At 48.0% G+C, this 25,193-nt stretch overlaps 10 protein-coding genes across 10 annotated transcripts, besides 4 other annotated features; 3 read left to right on the top strand and 7 right to left on the bottom strand.

The window, feature by feature from the left end:
• Positions 1–706: 706 nt before the first annotated feature.
• Positions 707–729: a sequence feature (AT_rich).
• A 418-nt stretch (positions 730–1,147) lies between these two features.
• Positions 1,148–1,173: a sequence feature (AT_rich).
• A 58-nt stretch (positions 1,174–1,231) lies between these two features.
• Tb10.70.7080 (serine carboxypeptidase III precursor, putative) lies at positions 1,232–2,632 on the top strand (the record flags this gene model as incomplete). Its single annotated transcript, XM_817270.1, has 1 exon — positions 1,232–2,632. The coding sequence occupies one exon, from the start codon at positions 1,232–1,234 to the stop codon at positions 2,630–2,632; it is 1,401 nt and encodes a 466-aa protein (XP_822363.1).
• A 614-nt stretch (positions 2,633–3,246) lies between these two features.
• Positions 3,247–4,641, top strand: Tb10.70.7090 (serine carboxypeptidase III precursor, putative; the record flags this gene model as incomplete). The annotated part of the gene is made up of 1 exon (XM_817269.1): positions 3,247–4,641. One exon carries the CDS (start codon positions 3,247–3,249, stop codon positions 4,639–4,641), a length of 1,395 nt encoding a protein of 464 aa, XP_822362.1.
• A 321-nt stretch (positions 4,642–4,962) lies between these two features.
• Positions 4,963–6,357, top strand: Tb10.70.7100 (serine carboxypeptidase III precursor, putative; the record flags this gene model as incomplete). The annotated part of the gene is made up of 1 exon (XM_817268.1): positions 4,963–6,357. One exon carries the CDS (start codon positions 4,963–4,965, stop codon positions 6,355–6,357), a length of 1,395 nt encoding a protein of 464 aa, XP_822361.1.
• A 2,483-nt stretch (positions 6,358–8,840) lies between these two features.
• Tb10.70.7110 (hypothetical protein) lies at positions 8,841–9,314 on the bottom strand (the record flags this gene model as incomplete). The annotated part of the gene is made up of 1 exon (XM_817267.1): positions 8,841–9,314. The coding sequence occupies one exon, from the start codon at positions 9,312–9,314 to the stop codon at positions 8,841–8,843; it is 474 nt and encodes a 157-aa protein (XP_822360.1).
• Positions 9,315–9,327: 13 nt separating this feature from the next.
• On the bottom strand, positions 9,328–9,822 carry Tb10.70.7120 (hypothetical protein; the record flags this gene model as incomplete). The annotated part of the gene is made up of 1 exon (XM_817266.1): positions 9,328–9,822. One exon carries the CDS (start codon positions 9,820–9,822, stop codon positions 9,328–9,330), a length of 495 nt encoding a protein of 164 aa, XP_822359.1.
• A 1,945-nt stretch (positions 9,823–11,767) lies between these two features.
• Positions 11,768–12,250, bottom strand: Tb10.70.7140 (hypothetical protein; the record flags this gene model as incomplete). Its single annotated transcript, XM_817265.1, has 1 exon — positions 11,768–12,250. The coding sequence occupies one exon, from the start codon at positions 12,248–12,250 to the stop codon at positions 11,768–11,770; it is 483 nt and encodes a 160-aa protein (XP_822358.1).
• Positions 12,251–12,370: 120 nt separating this feature from the next.
• Positions 12,371–12,396: a sequence feature (AT_rich).
• Positions 12,397–12,547: 151 nt separating this feature from the next.
• Positions 12,548–12,575: a sequence feature (AT_rich).
• A 916-nt stretch (positions 12,576–13,491) lies between these two features.
• Positions 13,492–14,646, bottom strand: Tb10.70.7150 (hypothetical protein, conserved; the record flags this gene model as incomplete). Its single annotated transcript, XM_817264.1, has 1 exon — positions 13,492–14,646. The coding sequence occupies one exon, from the start codon at positions 14,644–14,646 to the stop codon at positions 13,492–13,494; it is 1,155 nt and encodes a 384-aa protein (XP_822357.1).
• Positions 14,647–15,394: 748 nt separating this feature from the next.
• Tb10.70.7170 (hypothetical protein, conserved) lies at positions 15,395–17,338 on the bottom strand (the record flags this gene model as incomplete). Its single annotated transcript, XM_817263.1, has 1 exon — positions 15,395–17,338. The coding sequence occupies one exon, from the start codon at positions 17,336–17,338 to the stop codon at positions 15,395–15,397; it is 1,944 nt and encodes a 647-aa protein (XP_822356.1).
• A 345-nt stretch (positions 17,339–17,683) lies between these two features.
• Tb10.70.7180 (hypothetical protein, conserved) lies at positions 17,684–22,954 on the bottom strand (the record flags this gene model as incomplete). Its single annotated transcript, XM_817262.1, has 1 exon — positions 17,684–22,954. The coding sequence occupies one exon, from the start codon at positions 22,952–22,954 to the stop codon at positions 17,684–17,686; it is 5,271 nt and encodes a 1,756-aa protein (XP_822355.1).
• Positions 22,955–23,350: 396 nt separating this feature from the next.
• Positions 23,351–25,180, bottom strand: Tb10.70.7190 (hypothetical protein, conserved; the record flags this gene model as incomplete). Its single annotated transcript, XM_817261.1, has 1 exon — positions 23,351–25,180. The coding sequence occupies one exon, from the start codon at positions 25,178–25,180 to the stop codon at positions 23,351–23,353; it is 1,830 nt and encodes a 609-aa protein (XP_822354.1).
• Positions 25,181–25,193: the final 13 nt, after the last annotated feature.

The following is a 25,193-nucleotide window of genomic DNA, read 5'->3' as shown; positions in this document are numbered from 1 at the left end:
TTAGTGAATTGTTGGTTGAAGGCACTAATTCCTTCTCGTCAGCGCTGGCCACGGGGCGGCGCACCTCTCGTTTTTATTGGTTTTTTTGTCCTTGCACTTCCCGGCGCTTTTACGTGTGGAGTCCTATCCCCTACTGGCGACGTGGAGGAGATTTATTTATAACGCTCTCTCAGAACTTGTGGGAAGTTAGGGTATTAAAAAAGAAAAAAAGAGAAAAAAAATAAAGGAATCACCTATCTCTTTGTTTACCACAACGGTTTGTGAGGGTGCTTCACGAGAACATATCAAAAATGCATGAGACACACGTATCCGAACTGACGAGAAGGAGTGCAATCACAATTGGATGTGACGATCTTTTTTTTTTTCTTTCACTTCCCTCTGGTCTTTTTCAATATCCTTGTCATCTTGCATTTGTGCGAGTGTATTGTTATTGTATCGCCTCGCTTGCGTTTTTTTTCAAGTCGCGACGGCATAACCCATCGGTCCCCGTATTTATATTACATTTTTTTGTTCACTGTGAGCACCGGCGATTACACCGTGAAAATGACACGACTCCGCGTGTGCTGTTTCAGGCAATGAACCACACAAAATAACAAGAGGAAAATGAAGGGCATGAAAGAATAGAATGGGGAGGAAAGGAGCACCTCACAGCAGCTTTTCCAAACCCCACGGTGAATGATTAAACCCATGCGCATACGGACAAGTGAATATATATTTATATATATATATGTTTGTGTTTGCTGTTTTGGCTACGAACAGAGTAACGCGAAGTGTGATAAAGAGAAAATCAAAAGACACGTGCAGTGCGGGGGGGGGAGGGAGAGAAAACAGCAACACAAAAGGGGGAAAGTAACAAGAAGCGGAACAGGAGGAAGGAGAAACCAGAAGACACGTCACACAAGAAGAGAAAAAACAAAGAAGAGAATAAAGGAAATGAAAATTAACAATAAAGAGGTTGTAACAGCTACAGTGAAATTAACAACACGACACCAACAACAAACCCGAGAGGAATAAGAGAGGGGCTGTTCACATGAGCAACTGAACTTCTCACCCATTTATCTCACTACCTTACTCTTGGCGTTACAACATAACCACCGCGGACTATCTTCAAACTGTATTTAACTCAAAAAAAAAAAGATGCAAAGAGTATTTTATTTTTAAATAAATAATAATCAGAATAAAAAAGATATACATACACCTAGATACAGTAGCAAGAGACGTCAGATTACATATGCGGCTCATTTCGTATCCGGTAATGCTATCGTTACTGGCTGCTTGCATCCTGGTCGTAGTTTTAGCAAATACTGTCTATCGTAGTTTATCTCTAGCGCTTCGCACGACGGGCTCTGGTTGGGAGCCTTGTGACCCCGGCGTTAATCAATGGAGCGGATATTTTGATATTCCTGGAGAGCAGAGTGACAAACATTACTTCTACTGGGCATTTGGACCACGTGATGGCAATCCCAATGCCCCAGTGCTCCTGTGGATGACAGGTGGTCCTGGATGTAGTTCCATGTTTGCGCTACTTGCAGAGAATGGACCTTGCCTCATGAACGAAACGACTGGTGACATATACAACAATACGTACTCGTGGAACAACCACGCGTATGTAATATATATCGATCAACCTGCCGGTGTGGGCTTTTCGTATGCGGATAAAGCGGATTATGATAAGAATGAAGCGGAGGTATCGGAGGACATGTACAACTTTCTACAGGCCTTCTTTGGTGAGCACGAGGACCTGCGTGAAAACGACTTCTTTGTTGTTGGGGAAAGCTACGGTGGCCACTTTGCTCCGGCTACAGCTTACCGCATTAACCAAGGCAATAAAAAGGGTGAAGGCATATACATTCCTCTTGCAGGATTGGCTGTAGGAAACGGTTTAACAGATCCGTATACACAATATGCGTCATATCCCAGACTTGCATGGGACTGGTGCAAGGAAGTTCTTGGAAGTCCGTGTGTATCCCGCGAGACATATGACTCCATGAACAGTATGGTGCCCGCTTGCCAGAAAGTGATCAACGCGTGCAACGCTGGCGCTTCATCATCGCAGTATTTGTGTAAGTTGTCTCGTGTGACATGCGATCCTGTGACTAATCTTTTCACTTTGACAAAAATAAGTACTTATGATATCCGAAGAAAATGCAACGCAACACTTTGCTACAAATTTGATGCCATACCCGCTTTTATGAACCGTGAGAATGTTCAGAAGTCACTTGGTGTCCGCCCTACTGTTTGGAAATCTTGCGTTTTTGATGCTAGCAAAATGTTCAACATTGACTGGTCTAAGAACTTTAACTACACAATTAGTGGACTCCTCGAAGATGGAGTTCGAGTAATGATTTATGCCGGTGATATGGACTTTATCTGCAACTGGATTGGAAATAAGGAGTGGACACTTGCACTTCAGTGGTCTGGAAGTGAAGAGTTTGTGAAGGCCCCTGATACCCCATTCTCATCTATTGATGGTAGTGCTGCGGGTCTTGTACGTAGTGTATCATCAAACACATCGTCAATGCACTTCAGTTTTGTGCAGGTGTACCGTGCGGGTCACATGGTGCCGATGGATCAACCTGCTGCGGCATCCACTATAATTGAGAAATTCATGAGGAACGAACCACTCTCGTAACCGGAGTCCGTTCGAATTTATGTGTATTGCATTGAATTGATTCCTTTACTGCTTTTAAAAAGCCCTGACTTATGACGGTATGTGGCTGCGAGTGTTTTTTATTCTTTTAAAGACTTTAAATATTTTGCTGTTTCTCAATGATTTGCTTCCGACATGCTTTGTACGGATGTTTTTGTGGACCTTGTGTCTCTTGGATGCCCTTACCGGTTCTGGACTTTATGTTTTACATTGTGTCTTTACTGCCGTATAGACTTGCTATGCACTTCTATGAAGTGGCATATTTGCGGGTCCAATGCCTGTGTTACAATTGAATGCATATGCCACTGCACAATAGAGGGGGAATGTTCTACTTTCTGGTACCTCACTTCTGCTGCTGCCAGAAATGATGAGTTTCTCAATTTCAATGGCCGCATTAACGTAGCTCGCTGGCGTTTAATGTTTCTCCTCCTCCTCAAATAATAGATAATTCCTTGTTTGGTCAGCATACTGCAACTTCGTGACTATGTTGGGTGCTCTCTCATGGTTTCCAAATTCGGCATTCCGTTGCCTCCCGTTCCTCTCCGATTGTGATTTGTTTCTTTCGATCATCTGTGTAGAAGTAAGTTCCCATACAAATGATGCTGTGCCACACGTCGCTTTTTCTTATCTCGTTGCTACTCTTATTGCAGAGTGCAAGCGCCCTTCAGGCTATCCGCCGTCCGACGCTTCGCACGACGGGCTCTGGTTGGGAGCCTTGTGACCCCGGCGTTAATCAATGGAGCGGATATTTTGATATTCCTGGAGAGCAGAGTGACAAACATTACTTCTACTGGGCATTTGGACCACGTGATGGCAATCCCAATGCCCCAGTGCTCCTGTGGATGACAGGTGGTCCTGGATGTAGTTCCATGTTTGCGCTACTTGCAGAGAATGGACCTTGCCTTATGAACGAAACGACTGGTGACATATACAACAATACGTACTCGTGGAACAACCACGCGTATGTAATATATATCGATCAACCTGCCGGTGTGGGCTTTTCGTATGCGGATAAAGCGGATTATGATAAGAATGAAGCGGAGGTATCGGAGGACATGTACAACTTTCTACAGGCCTTCTTTGGTGAGCACGAGGACCTGCGTGAAAACGACTTCTTTGTTGTTGGGGAAAGCTACGGTGGCCACTTTGCTCCGGCTACAGCTTACCGCATTAACCAAGGCAATAAAAAGGGTGAAGGCATATACATTCCTCTTGCAGGATTGGCTGTAGGAAACGGTTTAACAGATCCGTATACACAATATGCGTCATATCCCAGACTTGCATGGGACTGGTGCAAGGAAGTTCTCGGCTATTCATGTATATCCCGCGAGACATATGACTCCATGAACAGTATGGTGCCCGCTTGTCAGAGTAATATTTCTGCTTGTGACGCTGATAATTCATCATCCGCGGATTCTTACTGTGAGATGGCTGGTGCTGCTTGTAGCGGCTTTGTATCTGATTTTTTGCTTACAGGTATAAACGTTTATGATATCCGCAAAACATGTGATGGGCCATTATGTTACAACACAACGGGAATTGACAACTTTATGAACCGTGAGGATGTTCAGAGGTCTCTGGGTGTAGATCCAATGACTTGGCAAGCTTGTAACATGGAGGTGAACCTGATGTTTGACATTGACTGGTTTAAGAACTTTAACTACACAATTAGTGGACTCCTCGAAGATGGAGTTCGAGTAATGATTTATGCCGGTGATATGGACTTTATCTGCAACTGGATTGGAAATAAGGAGTGGACACTTGCACTTCAGTGGTCTGGAAGTGAAGAGTTTGTGAAGGCCCCTGATACCCCATTCTCATCTATTGATGGTAGTGCTGCGGGTCTTGTACGTAGTGTATCATCAAACACATCGTCAATGCACTTCAGTTTTGTGCAGGTGTACCGTGCGGGTCACATGGTGCCGATGGATCAACCTGCTGCGGCATCCACTATAATTGAGAAATTCATGAGGAACGAACCACTCTCGTAACCGGAGTCTGTTCGAATTTATGTGTATTGCATTGAATTGATTCCTTTACTGCTTTTAAAAAGCCCTGACTTATGACGGTATGTGGCTGCGAGTGTTTTTTATTCTTTTAAAGACTTTAAATATTTTGCTGTTTCTCAATGCTTTGCTTCCGACATGCTTTGTACGGATGTTTTTTTGGACGTTGGTCAGCATACTGCAACTTCGTGACTATGTTGGGTGCTCTCTCATGGTTTCCAAATTCGGCATTCCGTTGCCTCCCGTTCCTCTCCGATTGTGATTTGTTTCTTTCGATCATCTGTGTAGAAGTAAGTTCCCATACAAATGATGCTGTGCCACACGTCGCTTTTTCTTATCTCGTTGCTACTCTTATTGCAGAGTGCAAGCGCCCTTCAGGCTATCCGCCGTCCGACGCTTCGCACGACGGGCTCTGGTTGGGAGCCTTGTGACCCCGGCGTTAATCAATGGAGCGGATATTTTGATATTCCTGGAGAGCAGAGTGACAAACATTACTTCTACTGGGCATTTGGACCACGTGATGGCAATCCCAATGCCCCAGTGCTCCTGTGGATGACAGGCGGTCCTGGATGTAGTTCCATGTTTGCGCTACTTGCAGAGAATGGACCTTGCCTCATGAACGAAACGACTGGTGACATATACAACAATACGTACTCGTGGAACAACCACGCGTATGTAATATATATCGATCAACCTGCCGGTGTGGGCTTTTCGTATGCGGATAAAGCGGATTATGATAAGAATGAAGCGGAGGTGTCGGAGGACATGTACAACTTTCTACAGGCCTTCTTTGGTGAGCACGAGGACCTGCGTGAAAACGACTTCTTTGTTGTTGGGGAAAGCTACGGTGGCCACTTTGCTCCGGCTACAGCTTACCGCATTAACCAAGGCAATAAAAAGGGTGAAGGCATATACATTCCTCTTGCAGGATTGGCTGTAGGAAACGGTTTAACAGATCCGTATACACAATATGCGTCATATCCCAGACTTGCATGGGACTGGTGCAAGGAAGTTCTTGGAAGTCCGTGTGTATCTTCCTTTGTTCATGTGATGATGTCGGCGATGGTGCCCGCTTGTCAAAGTACTATTTCTGCTTGTGACGCTGATAATTCATCATCCGCGGACTCGTCGTGCAAGCTTTCCCGTGTGACTTGTGGTCCGATGGTAGCTCTGTTTTCAGCTACAGGCCTGAACGTTTATGATATCCGCAAAACATGTGATGGGCCATTATGTTACAACACAACGGGAGTTGACAACTTTATGAACCGTGAGGATGTTCAGAGGTCTCTGGGTGTAGATCCAATGACTTGGCAAGCTTGTAACATGGAGGTGAACCTGATGTTTGCCGTTGACTGGTTTAAGAACTTTAACTACACAATTAGTGGACTCCTCGAAGATGGAGTTCGAGTAATGATTTATGCCGGTGATATGGACTTTATCTGCAACTGGATTGGAAATAAGGAGTGGACACTTGCACTTCAGTGGTCTGGAAGTGAAGAGTTTGTGAAGGCCCCTGGTACCCCATTCTCATCTATTGATGGTAGTGCTGCGGGTCTTGTACGTAGCGTATCATCAAACACATCGTCAATGCACTTCAGTTTTGTGCAGGTGTACGGTGCGGGTCACATGGTGCCGATGGATCAACCTGCTGCGGCATCCACTATAATTGAGAAATTCATGAGGAACGAACCACTCTCGTAACCGGAGTCTGTTCGAATTTATGTGTATTGCATTGAAGACGAGTATATATTTCCTTCTGTACCTGTGGTATAAGACAGGGTCGTTCCCTTCAGTGATTAGTATGCTTTCTATTTTTGATCTCGTAGTATTTTTTTTTCAATCGGAAAAGTAGTGGATCCCAGCTGGCGCATGCTGGTGACTATAGTAATGTTTTGCAACGGCGAGTGCTTTTGGTGTCCTTGAATGTAGTTTCTTTTTGCGATCCCCCTTTTTTTTGGGGGGGGAGGGAGGGGGCGGTAATTTGTTGGTGGATGTTTTGAAATATTCCTTTTTTCCGTGTAGACTACTGACTTTTTGCGTGTTTTACCTTTTGTCTTTGTTGAATCTCACTAGAGGGGGTCTTAGTTTTTTAGTTATTTGTGGTTGTGCCCACTCCACCACGCCGTGGCTTCCGGAACTGCGAGAACTACAAGATATAATTGCAAGCGTGTTTATTCAACGCGCTGACAAATTGCGGGACGAGGTTATGGAACTCCTTCATGAGACAGTTTTGATGCATATTGAAAGAGACAAGGGATTGACTGAGAGGAGTATACAAAAGTCTATTCTTTTATTGCTGCAACAGAAGGAGGAACTGAGTGTTCCAGTTATGACCAAGTGCTTGAAACAGATAGAAATAGAAGGATTTAGTAAAGTCGTGTCATGATTGAGGGTTTTGAATCCCCCTTTTCCGTCACCGTATGTTTCGTGTACCTCAGTGTCCCACATATGATAGGAAGTGTTTCCGTATTTATTCATCACAAACACTCACTTTTTTTATCCGAAGGGGCAAGTTTTCGGAGTCGGTTGCTCAAAAAGAGTAAAGCACTTGACATTCTGCGGGTCCGTTTAAGTATGTGTGAGTGAATGTGTTGAGTGTATCTTTGCGAGAGGGCTGTGCATATGTGCCCGCCCTTGTATGCATCGGCTGCCTCTTTGGAAGGCGGTAACCACTAACAACCAGATTCCAAGTGGTTAACAGATACGGCACGAATACCAACTTTAGCAGCCTCCAACATTCCCCCCCCCTGATGATGAATGGTTTTGAAGCCCCATATCCTCATTCCCGCACAACTGTTTCATTCGACACCTTCTTCATTAGTACAATGAGGTCCACCCCCTTGATGTTTATGCGCCTCATGATTCTTCCGGGCGCCGCGGCTCCGCACCCCTTCCTCCTAGTAACTGCTTGAGCCGCAATTTGGCAAATAAAATGTGCAATGGTATCATTGAGATATTCTCCTCTCTTCAACAACTTTCTCACGTGTGGCACGGTACTCTGTCGCGCTCCGCCTCCCAAATGTCGGTCAAACGACCACCCTCCACGAATACGATAGCCTCTAAGGCTTTCAACGTACAAATCTCCCTGTCATTCCCAAGTGTTGCATCGCAAGGGATCCAACTGCAACTGCTTCCAGAGTTCCTCAAAGCTTTCCATATTGTTATCTCAGAGTGTTTAAAGCAGATCACATAAGACGGGGGGAACTCTCCTTTAACTGATCTTTATCGTATTAGGGCTCTTCTGTTGGCAACTGAAAATACCTGTTCCATACATTCACCAGTTATCAACTTAACATCCTTCTTCTGCGCAACGGTTCCGGCTTTTCCATGACTCCATTAGAGCCGTTTTATATTTGAGGGTGGGGAAGTAGGTTGATGTGACCTTGGGCTGCTCCTCATCCGAAAGCCCAAGCGGAGTTACCATGCTTTCTGGAGTTCCTTCTGTTTTCGATTCCTCAACAACGGACGCTCCACCACGAATAGACGCAGACGAGCTGCCGGCACCCATGTTGGAGGGGGTCGTTTGTAGGCTTTGATAAATGTAGAATGTTGGTAGTCAGCTTCCCCTAATTGTTATGGATGTCTCCCTTGAGGGCGCCAAAAGCCCACCATGTTTTAATGAGCCATCCTCAAAAGGGACAACCTTTTTGCCATCCGAGGCACCGCCCGTGTTTCGTTGTTCACAGTGAAATGTAGTCTTTGGTTTCGGTGGATATTTCCTCTGTGGGTCGAGGGGATCTAGTTGACACTTAACGCAAGTAATTATTTGTCTTTTCAGCGGTGCGCAATTAGAAGATGTACTTTAAGCTGATCCTCCGTGTGCGAGTTGCCATCTTTACCCCGATATCAGAAATAACGATCTTTACTCTCGTTTTTTTCGGGATGAGGCTCTACGCTGGGGTTGGCGGTGTTTTCTGGTATATTAGTCTTTTATGTTCTTTTCGTTGCTTCACTTATGTTATCTTATATTCTCATGTTAACGTATTTAAGCCTAGTCGGGGAGTGCTTCTGCGGTGCTAAGTTTTCACTTCGGTGTGCTTTCCCCTTCACCTCCGAAACTACACATAGAATGCCCGCAAAAGAAGTCATTACTTTGGTTGCGTCCTGTTTGCCTTTCGTAGATTTACGTCTGCGGATAATGGTGAACTCAAGATAAGTGGGCCCTGTGGGGGCTTTGTAATATATCAGGGAGATTGAAATTGGTGTATGCCTTCGTTCAAGCAAAAGCCAAAGACGCAACAGAGAAGGCGAGGGGGTTTAAGGATATGGTGGAGCTGGTGAGGTTGAAGATTGTGAGGGTTAGAGGAAATGAGGAGGGAAAGAGAAATTGGACGTCGTGCACGGGGATCGCGAAGTTTTTGAAACGTGTGGGGAGTGCGTGGAGTAAATGGGGCAAAGAGAGGGAGAGAACAAAGGGGGGAATGGTAAACAACGGGCTTTTCGCCTGTAAGTGGGGATCGGTTTAGGGTACATCCGCTCGTGAAAGAATGTTTGGGTATTTTCCTCCCTGGGAGAACGGCGCTTTTTTGGCGAAGAAACTTGCCGTCGGGGAGCGCGGGATCGCCGCCGAGGTGACAGGGATTCGTACAAGGCACCGCACCACGCGTCATCGCATCAATGGAGAGGTTGGGAAAAGAGTTGAACGGCATCCTATGCATTGAGGGCTGCCTCTTAAGGGCCCTGCTTTCGCAGTAACGTGGGCAGACATGGTGAATGTGGTTTTGGGCGACAGAAAACACTGGGGCCACACCGAAGCAACGAAAGAAAAGAGGGGCGGGGAGCCGCACTTATTCGGTGTTTCCCAAGTACCTTCTCGGGAATGCTGGGTTGACAGGGCACCTGCGATGGGCACTCGGCAAGGAAATTGGGGGGGGGGGGGAGAAAACCACACTTAAATGAGACTGAGGTGCCAGAAACCCTTCGCCGATTTCCTCGAATGGCCCCAAGTGCGAAAGCTGAAGGAATAAATGAACCCAGAAGCGCTGCAGAACAACAATCCCGTAAAGCCAAGTCGCTGTCACAGCCCCCTACTGGAATGTTCAAGAAGTCGCACCGAAGCGAGACCATGATAACGCATGATGGAACTGACACCCAGAATAGCGGAACGCGTCGGCGTTCCTCTCTCTGCCTCTTTCCCCCGGTGGCTACTCTTCCTGTTTCATACATTATTGAAGTCAACCGAGACGGGTTTCCAATGGATGACAGCGAGGGCTTTCTTATGAGGGCCGCAATGTTGTGACGCGAAAGTCGGCTTGCGAATAAGTGAGCGGGACTGTGTTGATATTTGTGTAATTTCCAACTATTTAGAAAGCGGTTAACCTGTGAGGGAGGACTGACGCGCTCTTCTTTTTGTCAATTCGGAACCTCTCGCTACGGCACGGCTTCTAAGTGGCCCTCTGCAGTTTATACAGTTTGGGGAAAAGCTCTAGCAGCTCAAGGCGGAAAGAAAAGGAATTTAATGGAGGCCAAAAGGATAGGGAAGTCAGCCTCATTATTATTATTATAAAAGAAGTGTATGTCTCCCCTTCGCTTTTTCCGTTTCTGCGTCCCCGAACCTTCCATCAGACCCAGCAAAACAACAGCGGTGTCAAAAGTACGTCACCACAAAACAAGGGAGGGGAAACAAATTGCATCAACGAAATGACTTTTTGAACACCGTTAGGTAATTCACAAGAAGGAAATCACAGCAGAGACACATATGTTAAGCAATTGTTTCACTAATATTGTTGTTAGTGTTCATGCATGGGTTCCCTAAAATACGACAACTTCAAGTAAATTTCAGCACCGTAACAAATGAAGGAGCTGATTTTGCATGACCGCTGAAGTAAAGGGGACAAAAAGAAACACTATATATATATTTTTTGGGACTTGAGGGAACTTGAAGGCATCACAATTCAAAAATCCCGTTCCTCATATTAGACGGCGAAGTGTGCAGTTGCCCTTTGTTATTACCATTATTCAATTGTTCTTCGATCCTGACAGTCAGTAAATGGACAAACATGAAGGAAAGGAAAGAAAAAGCAATTGGGGACAACGAAACGCCACAAAGGGAGGGGGGGGGGGAAATAGTAAATAATAATAAAAAAACGAGCGATATGACGGTACGCGATTTGTTCTTTTGTTTTGCACCGCGAACAGTAGAAGGAACTAAAAAAGAAAAAAAAGCACACGCTAAAAATAGTGTTATGGTTGAGCTCCCATTCGAAGCGTCCAACGTCGACCATTTCCCCACCGTCCTCCCCTACACGTACATAAAAAAAAAACTACGGGACATACGTTTAGTTTCCCAGCACAGGTGTAAAAAGGAAAATAAAATGAAAAAAAAGATAAAATATTTTTTCTTTGAGGAGAAGTGGGCATATAACTCGTAGGGGCCACCGTGGTGCTCCGGTTGCATTGCGTCGATAAATTTGTATTTATAAAAATATATGTCTGTTTATTTATGCGCTACGTGGCGGTATAAATATTCAGCCAAATATCTTTCATCTGGGCACTCCCACTTTTAATGTTAGTGCACCAATGAAACGTAAAAGAAGTGTATAGTGTAAATGTTTGAATGACATTCACCATTACACCACGCTCATAATAAACCAATGAGTATATGAATATGCTTTTATATTATATGCATAAACATAAAAATATGCGTAAATGCATGCCGAAACGACTTCTGCTGATAAATTTCTTCGACACACTTGGCTTGTCTTGACGTACCTCACTTCCGTTTATCGTCCTGTTATTGAAGTGCAAGTAAAAAATTAAAAAAAAAATGCCAAAACTTGCACCGCATCACATGATATGATATCTTTCATCTCGCTTAGTGTTAGTAAGCGCATGTATGAGTACATAAATAGAAAAAAAAATTATGCAGGAAAACGGTATGCGCTTGTTTTGTCAGGTTCCTTTTTTGAATAGAACGGATGTCAAAAATACAATATCCAATTACTCAGACACACACGCACGCTTATATATGTTTCTTTTTTTTTATTTTGAATGCTGAAGGGGTTGCGGCAACGACACGGGTGGAGGATTGGAGTTGGTAATGTTGAAGGTGGAAAATGAAAAAAGAAAACAACAACAACAAAATAAACAAGCAGGCAAACAACAGCTGTACTCAAAGGAGTGTTGCCGCGCTTCTCGTGAAGGTGCTGTTAAGTTCCTTGAAGTTTGCTGCAATCCTCACTACCGCAATTTCACTTTTGTCCATATTCCTCGCGCGGTGACTCACATCCAATTGAATAATTTCTTTAATTAACCCCACAAATTTGTGCCTGTCATCTTCTTCGCATTTCATGTGTCCGCTTAATGTGTCCCCGAGTCCCTCAAATCTCTGAAAGCCACTCATAACAGTAACATCGACGGGATCCCTGCAATTAAATGTAATATCATAATAACAAAGTTTCACACGTGATCCTTTATTATTATTATTATTATCTTCTTCCAACGCATTTCGCATTTCCTCCAACCTTCGCATGAGTTCATTCCTTTTGGTTTTGTACTCAAATGTCCGTGGGGTATCACGTGCATTGTGCGTTTGAATGGTTTCTTCTGATGTCACCGTTATTGTTGTCACTGGGCGGGAGGAACGGGCTTTCATTATTCACACGTAATGCCGATAATATTTGAAGGGGCGGCAACAATAACAACAACAATAATATTATTATTAGTGGTGATGGTCGGTGCTATAGCTGCTGCTATCGTTATTACTGTTCAAAGGAAAAATAAAAAATAAAAAATTTTTTACTTCGGACGCAGCGGTACGAACAGCCTATCAACTGTGTTGGGTACTTAATAAAAGAAAAAATAGCAAAAACACACAAGGATAAAAAGGGAGATTCATATTCGAGAACACACATTTTCATAATAAATCATATGTTCCCCCTCCGCGCTGCAGAATTTTATTTATGTTTATTTATTTATTTCCACTTTACTGCGTCACCAGCAACTTTACAAACCGCAACGCAAGAAACAGAGGTAGGTGCTGATTGTGGTACGAAATTTCTTGATGTGTGGAAAGTTCATCAACATTAGACGGTTTTATTGGCCCTAAACCGCTTCCCCGTTAAAATTTCAAACGGGGTTTCCCCCAATGAAGAGAACCGTCCTCCCATTGAAAACAAAACAAAAAAGAAAACAATATGAGACAAAAACAGTTGTTCCTTCATTTTACTTGTGCGAATATATAAGTACACAAATTCATGAATACGAAAATACATAAACACATACGTGGATCTTCCTTAAGGATAATCGCCTCGCAAAAGCACATTGAAGGGGGAAAAAAAACTTCGCTTACGGGAACGAATGCTGTGTCGGAATGGGATGTTATGAGATAAGTCACGGGGTTGTTAACCATGCAGGTGACGAACAGCGCATAGTGTTTAGGCGTGGGATGACAGCAACCGCCCCCATCCTCCTTTCCATCGCGTATCTATTCACTCTATTATTATTATTATTGTTGTTGTCAATACTTTGTTTTTTTTCCTTTTAAAAGAAACAGCAGCAAAACATCATGTCGCGCAACCAATGGCATGTTCCAACTGCATCACGACACCAAACTTCACTTGAGGAAGACAAATAACATTCACATCGTAATCGGATAAACACTGAGGGAGCCCTCCGTCACCCGCTTTATTCACACTAATAAGTTCCCTTCATTTTCCCTTTATAAAGCAAAAATTATACGTTACCGTATTCACCCTTAACGAAGGCTAGGTGAATACGAATAGAAATATTGAGGGCACGCACCGGGAGAGGTGCGGCACAATTCAAATCGCTTGACTGTAGAGTTCGTATCATATGACGTGTTCGTGTGAATTTCAACAGTCCTATAAGTTTCTTTCATTGAGTCCATAAACACAGCGAGGCGGCAGGAAGTATTAACCAAACGTCGCGCAATGGACTCCATAGGGATCCGATTCTCCGGCTGCTGATGTCACTTGCACCGTCTTTTGCCTTTTGATCATGTTCAGCCTTCACCACAACTTCGGCTACTGTTTTCCCCTTTTTTTCCATTCGCTCCGCCCTAGCGACAGCTTCCTCTTTTTCCGCTCTTTCCCTTTCGGCCCTCCGTCTCATTTCTTCCTCCGCTTCTTTCCGAGCTTTGGCATCTGCAGCCGCTTTCTCCCTTGTTTCCGCCAGCTCCTTTTCTGCTAGTAGTCTTTTTCTCTCCGCCTCCCCGGCAATTTCCCTCGCCACGACAATCGACTCTTGATAAGCTGACGCCATTCCCTCTTCAGCACGCGTCTTCATCTGCGATGCCTTCGTAGCCGCGTCCTTTGCAATTCCCATAGACAGTTCTACCGCGTCAAGACGATAACATATCCCATGGTATGTGATTACCAGCTCCATGTGCGTGGGCTGCCATGCCTTGCCATTAATATCGTCCAACTTACAGTTGTCAAATAGTCGACAATGCGGCCGACTCGCATTCTTGAGGCCATCACCATATTTATTTTCAACACCACTGCAAAAGTCTTCTTCTGTTTCCTTATCTTCCACCCCCGCGGTGGCCATTAGTATTTTGTCGATAAGGTTCGCGGAGTGGTTCGAACTCGTTTCTATCTCCGCTGCGGCTGTCCCAACACTTTCATTCGTTCGTATCACTTTTTCATAAGCTTCCTCGGCACTCGCCGCCACCTCGACAGCGGCGTCGGCAATTCCCTTCATCCGTTCTACAACAACAGCGGTAAGGCCCGCATCCATTACATCCTTCTGCAGTTTTTCGTACAAGGTCTGCGTGCTCTTTGACGCTTTGACAGTTCCGTCTAGAGAAGCCTTCGCATCAGTGACATGCTTTTCTACTTCGCTCGCAAGAGTCCCCGCCTTTTTATTTACTGCTTCTAATAAATGCTTCGCCCCACACAAGGTATTTACTACGTCCTGTGGTGGTGCCTTACCTGGAGCAACGGTGTCCACTTCCTCTGCGAAGCACCTCGTGACGGCAACGATAAGCGTTGCAACGAAGAACTTTTCTAATTTCATCACTGCTGCCATGCTTGGCACGTTGCGACTCTATACTTCATAAAGTGAAGACGTGATTATACGTGTTTTAGTAGGTATGAAATGTGAAATGGGAAGACAAACAGCGGCTGGTAGACGTTTTGTATTGCACTCGCTTCAGGTATGTTTGCGTGCTCTCACGCGCACGAAAATAACAGGATGTTAACGGAAACTGGAGGGGGGAAGATGAGGGGCGACGGCACGTGAGGCAAACTGATCGTCACAACAGCAACATTGCGGAACAGCTGAAAAAATTACATTCCAGTTTGAGACCCAATGTGCCGGTTCACAAGAGATATGGGAAAACAAACGGGAAGGGCGGGATATCGACAGCCTCCTCTTCCTTTCCCTCCAACAATGCAGGTAAATGTGCCAACTACTATTGCTGACAGCCACATGTGGGCACGAGGGCAAGTTGGGGAGAGGGTTGGCAAGATTCTGTAATCTTGCGTTTGCTCTCTTCGCTAACCCCTCCGTACTGTTTCCATGGGTGCATCGAATGAAGCCTGCGCAGACAAAATGGATAACAGTAATGAAGTCGGTCGCTCTCCACCCCAACCGTCACAGAGGAGAACCCCTTAGCCGCACACGGTAGGCACGCTGAGTGCACGATGCGGCGATACCGATCAACTTTGCCAACCAATGGCGACACCGTGCCAATCGTACAATGCAGCTAAACAAAATAACTAAACAGTTATTTTCCTCCGGGGACCAAGGTGGAGGATGCCATAAGTTGACATTGTCATCCGTCATCTGGATGCTGGGACAAATCGTCTACAGGACTAACACTCTCGAGTGAGTCCTCATTATCATCATCACCATAACTCTCTGGTGACACACTGGAGGTGGAGGAGGCATACGGAGACCGCTCACCTGCACTTTCCCCAACTTGGTCGTTTTCTTGGCCGCTTCGTCTCCTCTGCAGCACTGGTTCTACCTCTTCTCGAATAAATGTTGTAAAGGTACTAATTATGTGATTGATAGCTCGCTGGTAACACCCACTACCTATCCAACCACATCGCCACGTACGGTCTTCAAGGGGAATTTCTGCATCTGCGGAGACGGTTGAAAGTAGTTCTTGTAGAAAGGCGTCATCACTCACATCAATTAACTGAAGGGCGACATAAAGTTGTCCTAGCCCAATAGCCCTTGCGAGCCTCTCGAAAAGTGTTCCCCGTGGGCGGTATGGCAGCGAACTTGGCCGTTTGAAAGCACCGCTATCCTCCTCTGAGCCTCGCTTGTGGGATTTACTGTCAAGTATTTCTTGCAGCACCTCATTGATGTAGGGAACGCGACTAATGTCACGCAGGCATGTACCTAACTCAGAGCGACGGCAGATCTTCACAGCGATTCTTTGCAGGCATGCTGAGCTGGGGTTGGCATATGGGTTGAACCCCATACGGATGCGCATCCTATTAAACGGCCCATTTTTAATGATATACGTCAAGCACGCCACAGCCTTTTTATTTATGTGTGTGCGAGGGCATACACCCGTTTCGAAAATGGCGTCTATGAGGTCCTTCGTCACCCATACCGGACGCTCTTCCAAGAGCGCCTTCACGGCTCGCACCTCTATGCAGCCTTGCTCATCAAAACCTTCGTTCAGGCGGCGGAGGATATCCATCTGCGCTTGACTCGGTGGCGGTGGAATGTTTGGGTCGCCTGCTGCCATCGTCAGCGTGGGAACGCCCTCAAACTCCCACAGTGGTGCCTCATCGCAGTTAAATGATGTTGCAGTGTTATCCAGGCGGTCCATGTCCCTCTTCCCCGAGTGTGAATCATACACTAAAGCGACCTCGAACGGACTCTTCTCGCCTATAAAGTGACCTGGTGGAAAAATGTTCCCACTGCACAGTTCTGGAAATGATTCAATATTTTCGCTCGTGAAAGGGGAAAAACAGAAATCCGCCGGTTTAACAATGTCTACTTCGCGTGACACAACACCTAATACAGTTACCCCCGTTTGCTTGTGATCAGTGCCACCATCAACGTAAGTTTCTTTTACCACACGTCCCGTCTCCACATTACGCAATCGTTTAACCCGTCGCGTGCGTTTCACCTCCACCAGGAGATCATTACGAAAGAATCCCTGAAGCAAGAGCTGGGGGGTAATGGAGGGAAAGGACTCGCGCCTTATTCGTTCTCTTTCTGCCTCCCCTTCTTCATTTGCCGTAGTCGTCAGCTTGCTACGGTTTCCGTCGGCAGTTCCCTCCAAACGACTCTCCAGATCCGCGTCAAAATCCAGCGACCGCCACCCTGAGAATATTTCCCCCGTGCAATATTCCGTCGTTGTTGCAATACCCAACATTTCCTTCGGTTCACCCTTTCCCGCGGTGTCGTTACCTCCTTCCTGACGTTCCGCCTTCTCCCGTGCCGTCGGTATGATGTCGTCGATACAAGGTCGAAGGAATGACGGGGGAACAAATGCCTCTACCGTGTGGCGATCCGCCGTGGCCGTGGCACATGAGGAATGGGTACCGTCGGTGTTGGTTTCCACCGTTACAGGAAGGCAAAAGGGAAGCTCTATCGACACAAAGCGTCTGTATGGCTCCACGGCGGCCATACCCCAACCCTTGCTCGCGACATGGCATGTTACATGTATGATGAAAGAAATGCGGGGAGAATACACGGGACAACAATGTGTATAAGGACAATGGCAAAAGAGAGAGGAGAGGGGAATACACATTCCCTTCTACCCTTCGGTGGGTAGACCACCACACATAGAAAAAAAGAAGAAAGGCATCCAAGTGGTCACTAGAGCCCCTCCGTTGCTGCTGCTGTTTGTGTTTCTGTCCTCTAAAATACCTCTTACATATCTTCGTTGCACTGCTGTCATACAGACATGGGGTTGAGAAAAACTGCATTACAACGTAAGCAACCTCATCCCACCGCTCTCACAAAGATAGAGGAGCAACATCAAATGGAGGGGAAAGAAGTAAAGACGAAAGTGTATGTACGGATCGTGGGGAGAGAAGGGAGGGTGAATTTTGCAATAAAACATCTAGTATAATAACTAACTGCTGTGTTTACATCATTGATTTTGATTCATGCGGCGTTCTCTATAACACCGATACACCTGCTGAATGGTACGGGCCGCCTCATTGGTAACATGGAAGTTCTTTTCTTCCATGCGCTCCTCTCGCATCCGGTTCACCAAGCGTTGCGCCGTGATGCGACGCCAGAAGGACTGCAAAACGGTGGCCGTAGCGTCGAACTTATTCTCTCCCAATACCTGTTGTCTTTTCTCTTTCTCAGATGCTTGTCGCCGTTCTTCCCACTCGCATCGGTGAATGTAGCCCCGAAACTGTGCCTGAATGATCGTAGCCGCACGCCTCTGTATTTCTAACAGATTAGCGCGCTTGCACTCAAGGTATTTCTTCCAGTAGCTTTTAATGATCGCAACAGCCCTCAGTGCTTTGCTCTTCTCCCTTCTGCGAGCCATACGGAGTTCTGCAAGCCAGCGTCGAACCACCCTCTGAATCACGACCGCAGCCTTGTCGCTTCGCGCCTTGACATTGAGACGCCCCCTGATGTGGTCGCGTTTCATATGTGACTCGTGCATCCAGAACAGGTTGCGCACGACATCCTGTGGATCCATTGTCGTGTAGTGTTCCAGCTCCTCGGCCAACTGTTTCTCTCTCTTTGCCCTACGACGTGCTGTGACTTCACAACACGCCCTAAACACCCTATAAGCGCACTGTATAGCCAAAGCGCTTCGCTGTTCCAAGGCTTCCTGTTCGCGTTTGCGTTGCTCCTCTTCCATCTTCTTTCGCCTAACCCCACGTGCATACATACGCTCGTAGTGTCCGCGGTAGAACCTTTGAATTTTTATAATGGCCGCGTGTCTGCGGAGGTACCGTTCCCGTTCCTTATCCGTCAGTTGCTCAAGTAGTCTCTTCCTCTTCACCACCAGCCTATGCTGCTGCGAGAGCATTGTCTGCAAGAAGGCGTTAATGAGACTAACGGCCTCATCCCATCTTTCCATATAATAGAGTTGATACGCTACTTCCTCTTGTCGTTTCAACCTACGCGCCTCCAACTCCATTTTCGCCAGCATGCACCGCCACCACCGTTGGATAATTCTTGCATTCTTTACACGGCGCCTATGCAACTGACGGAGGACGGCCACCTTTTCTGCAGCAACCATTTTCCTCCAGAAGCATTGAATCTTGAGCGCCGCTGTGGAGCGCCTCTTCCGGAGGTCAGTATGCTTCAATACCGTCGCATTTATTCCGCAGCGGAATTTATGCGTTCGCCACGCGCGCTGCACCTTCCGGATATGTACCTCTAATGCCGCTAATTCTCTCCTTTCCTCTTCAAGTACTCGCCGTGTTACTCGTCCGCGCCAGATTGCCTGGAGCGTCGTCGCGGCCTCGTCGCGGCGCATGAGGATAAACATCCTCTCCTTCCGCTTCCTTTTACGATTCTCATGACGAAGCAAATCCAGACGGCGTAAGAAGTGGCGTGCGGCCTTCTGTATCCGCATGGCTGCTGCCGTCTCCTCTTCGAACCTCTTGGCCTCCCGTAGCCGTTGCAGCTCCATTCTACATAAGCGAGCACGATAGTGTTTTGAGATCATGGTTGCTGCGACGTGACATCTTCGCATATGCACCACCCTATCCTTTGCAAATGCGCACCTCCAGGCACGCTGAACAACGCAAGCGGCCCTTGCTCGACGCTGGGCCTCAACGCGCTCCTGTGCCTGACGGATGAGAAAACACTTATACGCGAAGAGTTCCATTCGTCCTTGAAACCCCCTGGCAATACGCTGAAAGAACTCCGCGCAGAGCGTAAGGCGCAAGAATGAACTCCGCACACTTCTGACGTAGACGAAACTGTTATGGGCCCGCCAACTGGCCTGTAGCAGCACAACAGAGTCTGCCTGAAGACGCGCCAAACGAGCCTCACGTGCCTTAATTGCATGGTATCGTGCAGTTTCTCTTTCTTTCTCTCTCACTTTACACATCCGGTACCACTGCGCGATGCAGGTGGCTGCGTCGTTTTGGCGCCTGTTCTCTCTTACTTGCAGGAAACTTCGACGCAGAACACGTGTCTGGTACCACCGCTTAACACGCGTTACCCGACGCTCCAACACCGCCTTTTCTGCACGTAATCGATCTAACTTGATTCGCGCTAAGCGGTTGCGCCACTGGCACTGTATCTTGGTTGCAGACTTGTTCAGGATTTGTTGTTGGAGTTGGTAAAGTAAGTCCATTTCCATCCGTCTGCGAAGGCGTGAAGAAAGGAGGGCTCTCGTAGCTGTTTGCATCACCACGATTCGCTTCTGATTAGTTGCCGATTTGAGTTCCTGCTCGTAGTGATAAGCCTTGTAGTAGCGGAACCAAGCGCGCGCCAGTACACCGCGCATCCGAGCTTGAATGACCTCTGCGGCATGTTTGCGGCGCTCTTGCTCCTGTTCGAAGAGGAACTCCATTTTTCGCTTCAGGTAGCACCTATAAGCCACCTGAATACGCCGCGCAGCGCGTACCTCCATTTCATAGATTCGCTCTTCCTCAGCTCGCTGAGCCTCAATGAGAGCCGCGAGGTGCTCCTCACGCCACCTGAGGAAGGCACGGAAACCACGCTGAATGCGGCACGCTGCATTTCGGTGACGCATCTTCCGCGCCAGGTAGCACCTCCGTATTTCCAGTCGTCGTAGGAACTGTCGCACACGGTTCTGAATTATTATGGCATTTTCCATTTCCTTCTTCAACCGTGCGGATTGCCGCCGCTCTTCCATCACCTTTTCCGCCAGCCTAATGGCCTGTAACTTCACGAGGTAAATGCGGAAAGTTTTTTGAATCTTCTTGGAGGCAATAACCATCCTTGTCAGCAGTGTGCGCGCGAGGCTACCACGCCATATACGCTGAATGGCTACAGCGGCTCGGTGACAGCGCCTAAGTTCATCAGTGCGCATTCCCTCAACAAATTTCTCATACAGCACCCCTGCTAATGCGACGTCGTTTTTGGCCTCCTCTTTGGCTAGACGCTTTTGCTCTCGTTCCTTCGCCCTGGCAAGTGCAGCGCTGCGACCTGCTGCGGAAAGGCTTCCCCGTAGTTCCTCTGCCTTTTTCTGTCCAAGCTGGGCGCGCATGAGATGCTTTTCCACTGAGGCAGCCTGTTGCGCGGAAAGGATAGGCCGGCTCGTCGAAGCCGTTTCCGAACTGTCTTTAGGTGCAAGCGATGTGATGCTTGCAAAGCGACGTCGACCAAAGAGACTCATCGTATCTAACCGAGAGGAACTAGATCCTTTACTTAGCTTCCTCGCATCCTTTGACTCGAACACAGAGGAGAGAGCAATGCGATGTTGCCCGTCCGACACCCCGGCACTGGCTGTGCTTCCCGATTTTAGCGACTGGGACCTAATAGGGGAAAGCACCAGTGGCCTAATGCCCGACCGCTTTGTGGCCCCCAGTGGTCCTGAGGCAGCTTGTTTAGCTGTTGTTGAGCACACGAAAGGATCCTGCGAAGAGGGACCGCTCTTAACCGACATGCTCTCCAAGCGACTAAATAGGGAAGAGCCCGACCAACCCATGCTGGGGGCCTTCTTCGTGACTTCCGGTACCGTTTGCGCACGCAATTCGTCGGACAAAGACTTCGGCGACTGACCGCGGACTACCCCGGATCGCCACTCAGTTACCTGCGTGTTCACTTTCATAAGACCCGGCACCCCTGGCTTCGCCACCAACGCAGCTGCAGACTTGGCAGAACTAGACTCACTGCATGGGGCTGCTTTTGCATCCTCAAGAGGGTTTAAGCACGCTTCCTCGCTTTGCCGCTGTTGGGGCAGCAGTTGTAATGGTACGGGCGCTGACAGTTGGGTGGACTCCGGCTCAATCTCGATTACAGGTGGTGGTTGTTCCTCTTGAACAGATGCCTCCAGACGTGTTTCCGGTCGATAAAGCGTGAATTGTGGCGATGGTGGAGAACAGGCTGACGCCTGAGTCCGTGGAAACGACGGTCTTCCACCTGGCGTTGATGACCATTGTGGATCCTGCGGTCCCGGGGACTCTTCTTCACTCCCTCCTTGGGGCTCCCTCTGCATATCGGGCGCAACAGACCGCTCAGGGGGCCCCTTCCGGTTGGTCGATTCGTGGTCCGGTAGCATATTTCTGGGCATCTGCGGTCGAGTGGCCGAAGAAAGGGGCGGGGTTAATATCGACGCCTTCGACGCCGACGAGATGCGTGTTGGAGTGCTTGGTATAACAGACATAACTGACGTAGCGGTTTCTTGTGCAGCTTGTTGTTGTTGCGGCGGCGGTTCTGTTGCCGACGAAAAATGATCCGCGGATGCTGCTTTTGATATAGGTGGTAGTGGTCCCTTTGCCGTCTTACCACGCTCCTTCTTTTCCTTCTCAAGTCGCTCCTCCCTGAACACCGGGTCTGCGTGCATTCGCTGGATTGCCATCATTGCCATTTCTACTGTTGGGCATGCCGGATCAACAAAATACTTGCGGCTGGCCTCCAATGCCTGCTGATATACATTCTTTGCCCTCTCGACATCACCGCTGCGGTTACGTAGCTCAAGCGAAACTCCCAGGTTATATAACCCCACCACGAGCATCATAGCACATGTTGGTAGTTGCTGCTTGTGTTGCTGCCGAAGCATCTGCTCGTTCATAGCAGAAAGGGCGTTTTCAACCGCAATAACCGCCTCGTCATGCCGTTGGAGTTCGTTGAGTACGGTGCACATGTTGAGGTATGTTGACGGTGATCCACCAGTTGTCCTGTCGAGTGCCACTTCCATATCCACGGCCTGCCGCAAATACCGGAGCGATTCCTCCAATCTTCCACGGCGTTTTTCCATACAACCAAGGTTGTTCAGTGTGGCGGCACGTAGGCGCAGGCGGCGTGCTTCCGCAGAAGGGAAGTAATTCAGCTCCTCGGTAGTGCGACTATCAGTTAAGAAGAGCGCCTTACCTAGAAACAGTTCAGCCATGTCGAAGCACCGTTGGTTAAAGGCGCTCACAGCATTGCTGTTGCACCGGAGAACAATGTCTGCGGCGTGATCTACACTGCAAAGAGGTAACAACCCCTCTTCAACGAGCGGTCCAATGAGTGGTGCTACTGCATTCTCATGTGCGCGTCTCAGTAAGAGAACAGACTCTGCACATTTAATGCTTTCTGCTTGGTTTCCGTGATCCGAAAGGTTGGCAGACATTTCAATGAGGAAGCGCATAGCTGCAACTATAGATGATGGATCATCAGGGTTGATGGAGTCAATGAAATAGTCGGCATTAGGTAAACGCGGCGGTTTTTCTGCCGCCACGTGTGAATCAGAACGGACTCCTCCACGTGGCATTTAAAGTTGCGGGCCTTTTATCAACTCCCTTCCTGATTTGCCTTCCCCCTTTCCTTCTTTTCCCCCGTCCACTTTGTCGTGCTACGGTTAATGCTACGGTTTTCATTAAAAGGAAAAAAAATGTGGCGAGCGAGTAAACAAGAGAATAAAACGGACAAGGGTCCATGCTATCAGCCAAATAGAAGGTCGGAAAACCACAAACAAAAGTACACGTTGAAGGGATTACACGAGCACAAAACAACCCCCCCCCCAGTGTGTCGCATTTGAGTTGAAGCTAGCGACTAGAAGTCCATGGAGTCCTGCGGCCACTGCGTTTCCCTTTGTTGGCGCCAGATACCAAAACTCGGGAGAATGAAGACTGATGAATGTTGCAACCTGAAGTAACAATCCCAAGAGTTACTTTCTCTTCAGTAGTTGCATTTCATCCTCATCATCATCGGTGCTTTCGTGGGCACATTCATCACCATTGTTGGGGGCCAAACAACTTTCCCCAGTGGCTGTCTTATTATGTTTTCGCAATGCCATCATCTCGTCTTCCTCTTCCTCTTCGTCATCCCCATCGCCTTCCTCTTCTCTGAAGCCACTCGTCACGACGTCGTCCCTTAACAGTGTCACCACCTCCGAGACAACAGTGTCCTCTGTCTCTCTGCGAGTGACTTCGCAACTCTCCCCATCCGCAACACAACTCCACAACGACCAGTACTTACTATGGGCTACGGTAAACAACGTTTCCCCCGTTTGCCCCCCTTCTGCGGGCCAACACTGTCCACGAACGGGAGAAGGCCCTCGCAACACCTGCACACTTGCACCCGTGGCATTCATATCCCATAATCTTACCGTTCCGTCGAGAGATGTGGAAACGAGTGCGGCTGGAACGGCTGGGAAGCTGGGGTTTCTGCAGAACTCCACGGATGTGACGACGTCGTCGTGACCCGCCAGTATGCATGGGGCTCCGGCCGCTCCGCGACACAGGTAACGCGCATCCCAGACGTGCACATTGTTGTCGGCACCACCCGTAGCGAACCGAAAACCGCACAGCGACCATGAAAGACATGTACAGGCTTGCAAATGACCGCCGTGTTTCCCAGCCGCGGTGAAGGAGACCGCCCCGCTCCTTAGATCCCACGCAACTACGCGCCCTGCTTTGTCAGCTGTAGCTAAAAGTGATGAGTCTGGATGAAACCGCACATCAAGGATACCACACACATCTTCATATCCGTTGTGAGAAACCAGCGGAAGAAGTGGGGTGTCGTTATTGATGTCCCACAAGCGCACAGTGGTGTCATCACTTGCAGAAGCAAGCCAAACACCAGTGGGGTCCACTGCGATTCGGTTAATACCTGCTGTATGTTTCGAGCTACTTAGCGCCACTCGCTTGAGGAACAAGTTGGTGTCTGCAACTGCACCTGTTCCACCATTAGCACCGGCCACGCTGGAGCCACTTTCACCTGCGTTACTCGTATCGTCCAGGGGTTGCGTGGAAATGCGCCACATTGCGATGCGCGAGTCGAACATTGTTGTGCTAAAAAAGAGTGGCTGAATGGGATGCGCCGCAAGATGCCGCACTGGCCCCCAGCCAGTCTCACACGTGGATCCACTTCCAAGAGCACGACAAGTTGAAGCACTCCACATCGTTACGACACCGTTCACGGCACCAGTTACCGCGATATGATCCAACGCTGGGACTGCCGCGCAGCAGGTGAAGGGCATGCAAAAGAATTCTGAAATAGACGCAGATTCAGATGTCGACGGCCCATCACGTTGTCTAACAACTTTCACGTTGCGAACTGACTTCGTTAAGCGGAGGCCGCGCAGCCGATCAACCATCGAGTGGTGCGCGGCACGAACGGCAGTGGGTGCAACAAACGCCTCCTTTAGTTTTGCGATCCGCCGTTCCGCCCGCTCCAGCGTAACAGGAAGTAGGGCCACACGCTTCTTGACGAGTTCTGATGGCGCATCGGAAAGTTTTCCCCCTGCTTCAACCGCACCAGAAATCATTCTGCCAACACGCGGAGTTGCCGCAGCTGCAGCAGTGAAGCCTGAATAATGTTGTATCCCGCGGACTGCATCCAAGCTTCCGTATCCCTTTTCCACCATGTGCTTGCGTAGACGTTGCCGACGCTCTGACATTGTTTCACCAAATACGATGATGGGCTCCTCGAGCAGTCGCAAAGCCTCTTGCACCTCTCGGTCACCATAGGGGACTACGGGATCAATTAACTCCATCGTGCTGGTTGCT

Source organism: Trypanosoma brucei, chromosome 10 (genome assembly GCF_000002445.2).
Source record: "Trypanosoma brucei brucei TREU927 chromosome 10, whole genome shotgun sequence".
Classification (NCBI taxonomy): domain Eukaryota; phylum Euglenozoa; class Kinetoplastea; order Trypanosomatida; family Trypanosomatidae; genus Trypanosoma; species Trypanosoma brucei.
The sequence above is the reverse complement of the archived record's forward strand: the minus strand, read 5'-3'. Positions and strand labels throughout refer to the sequence as shown.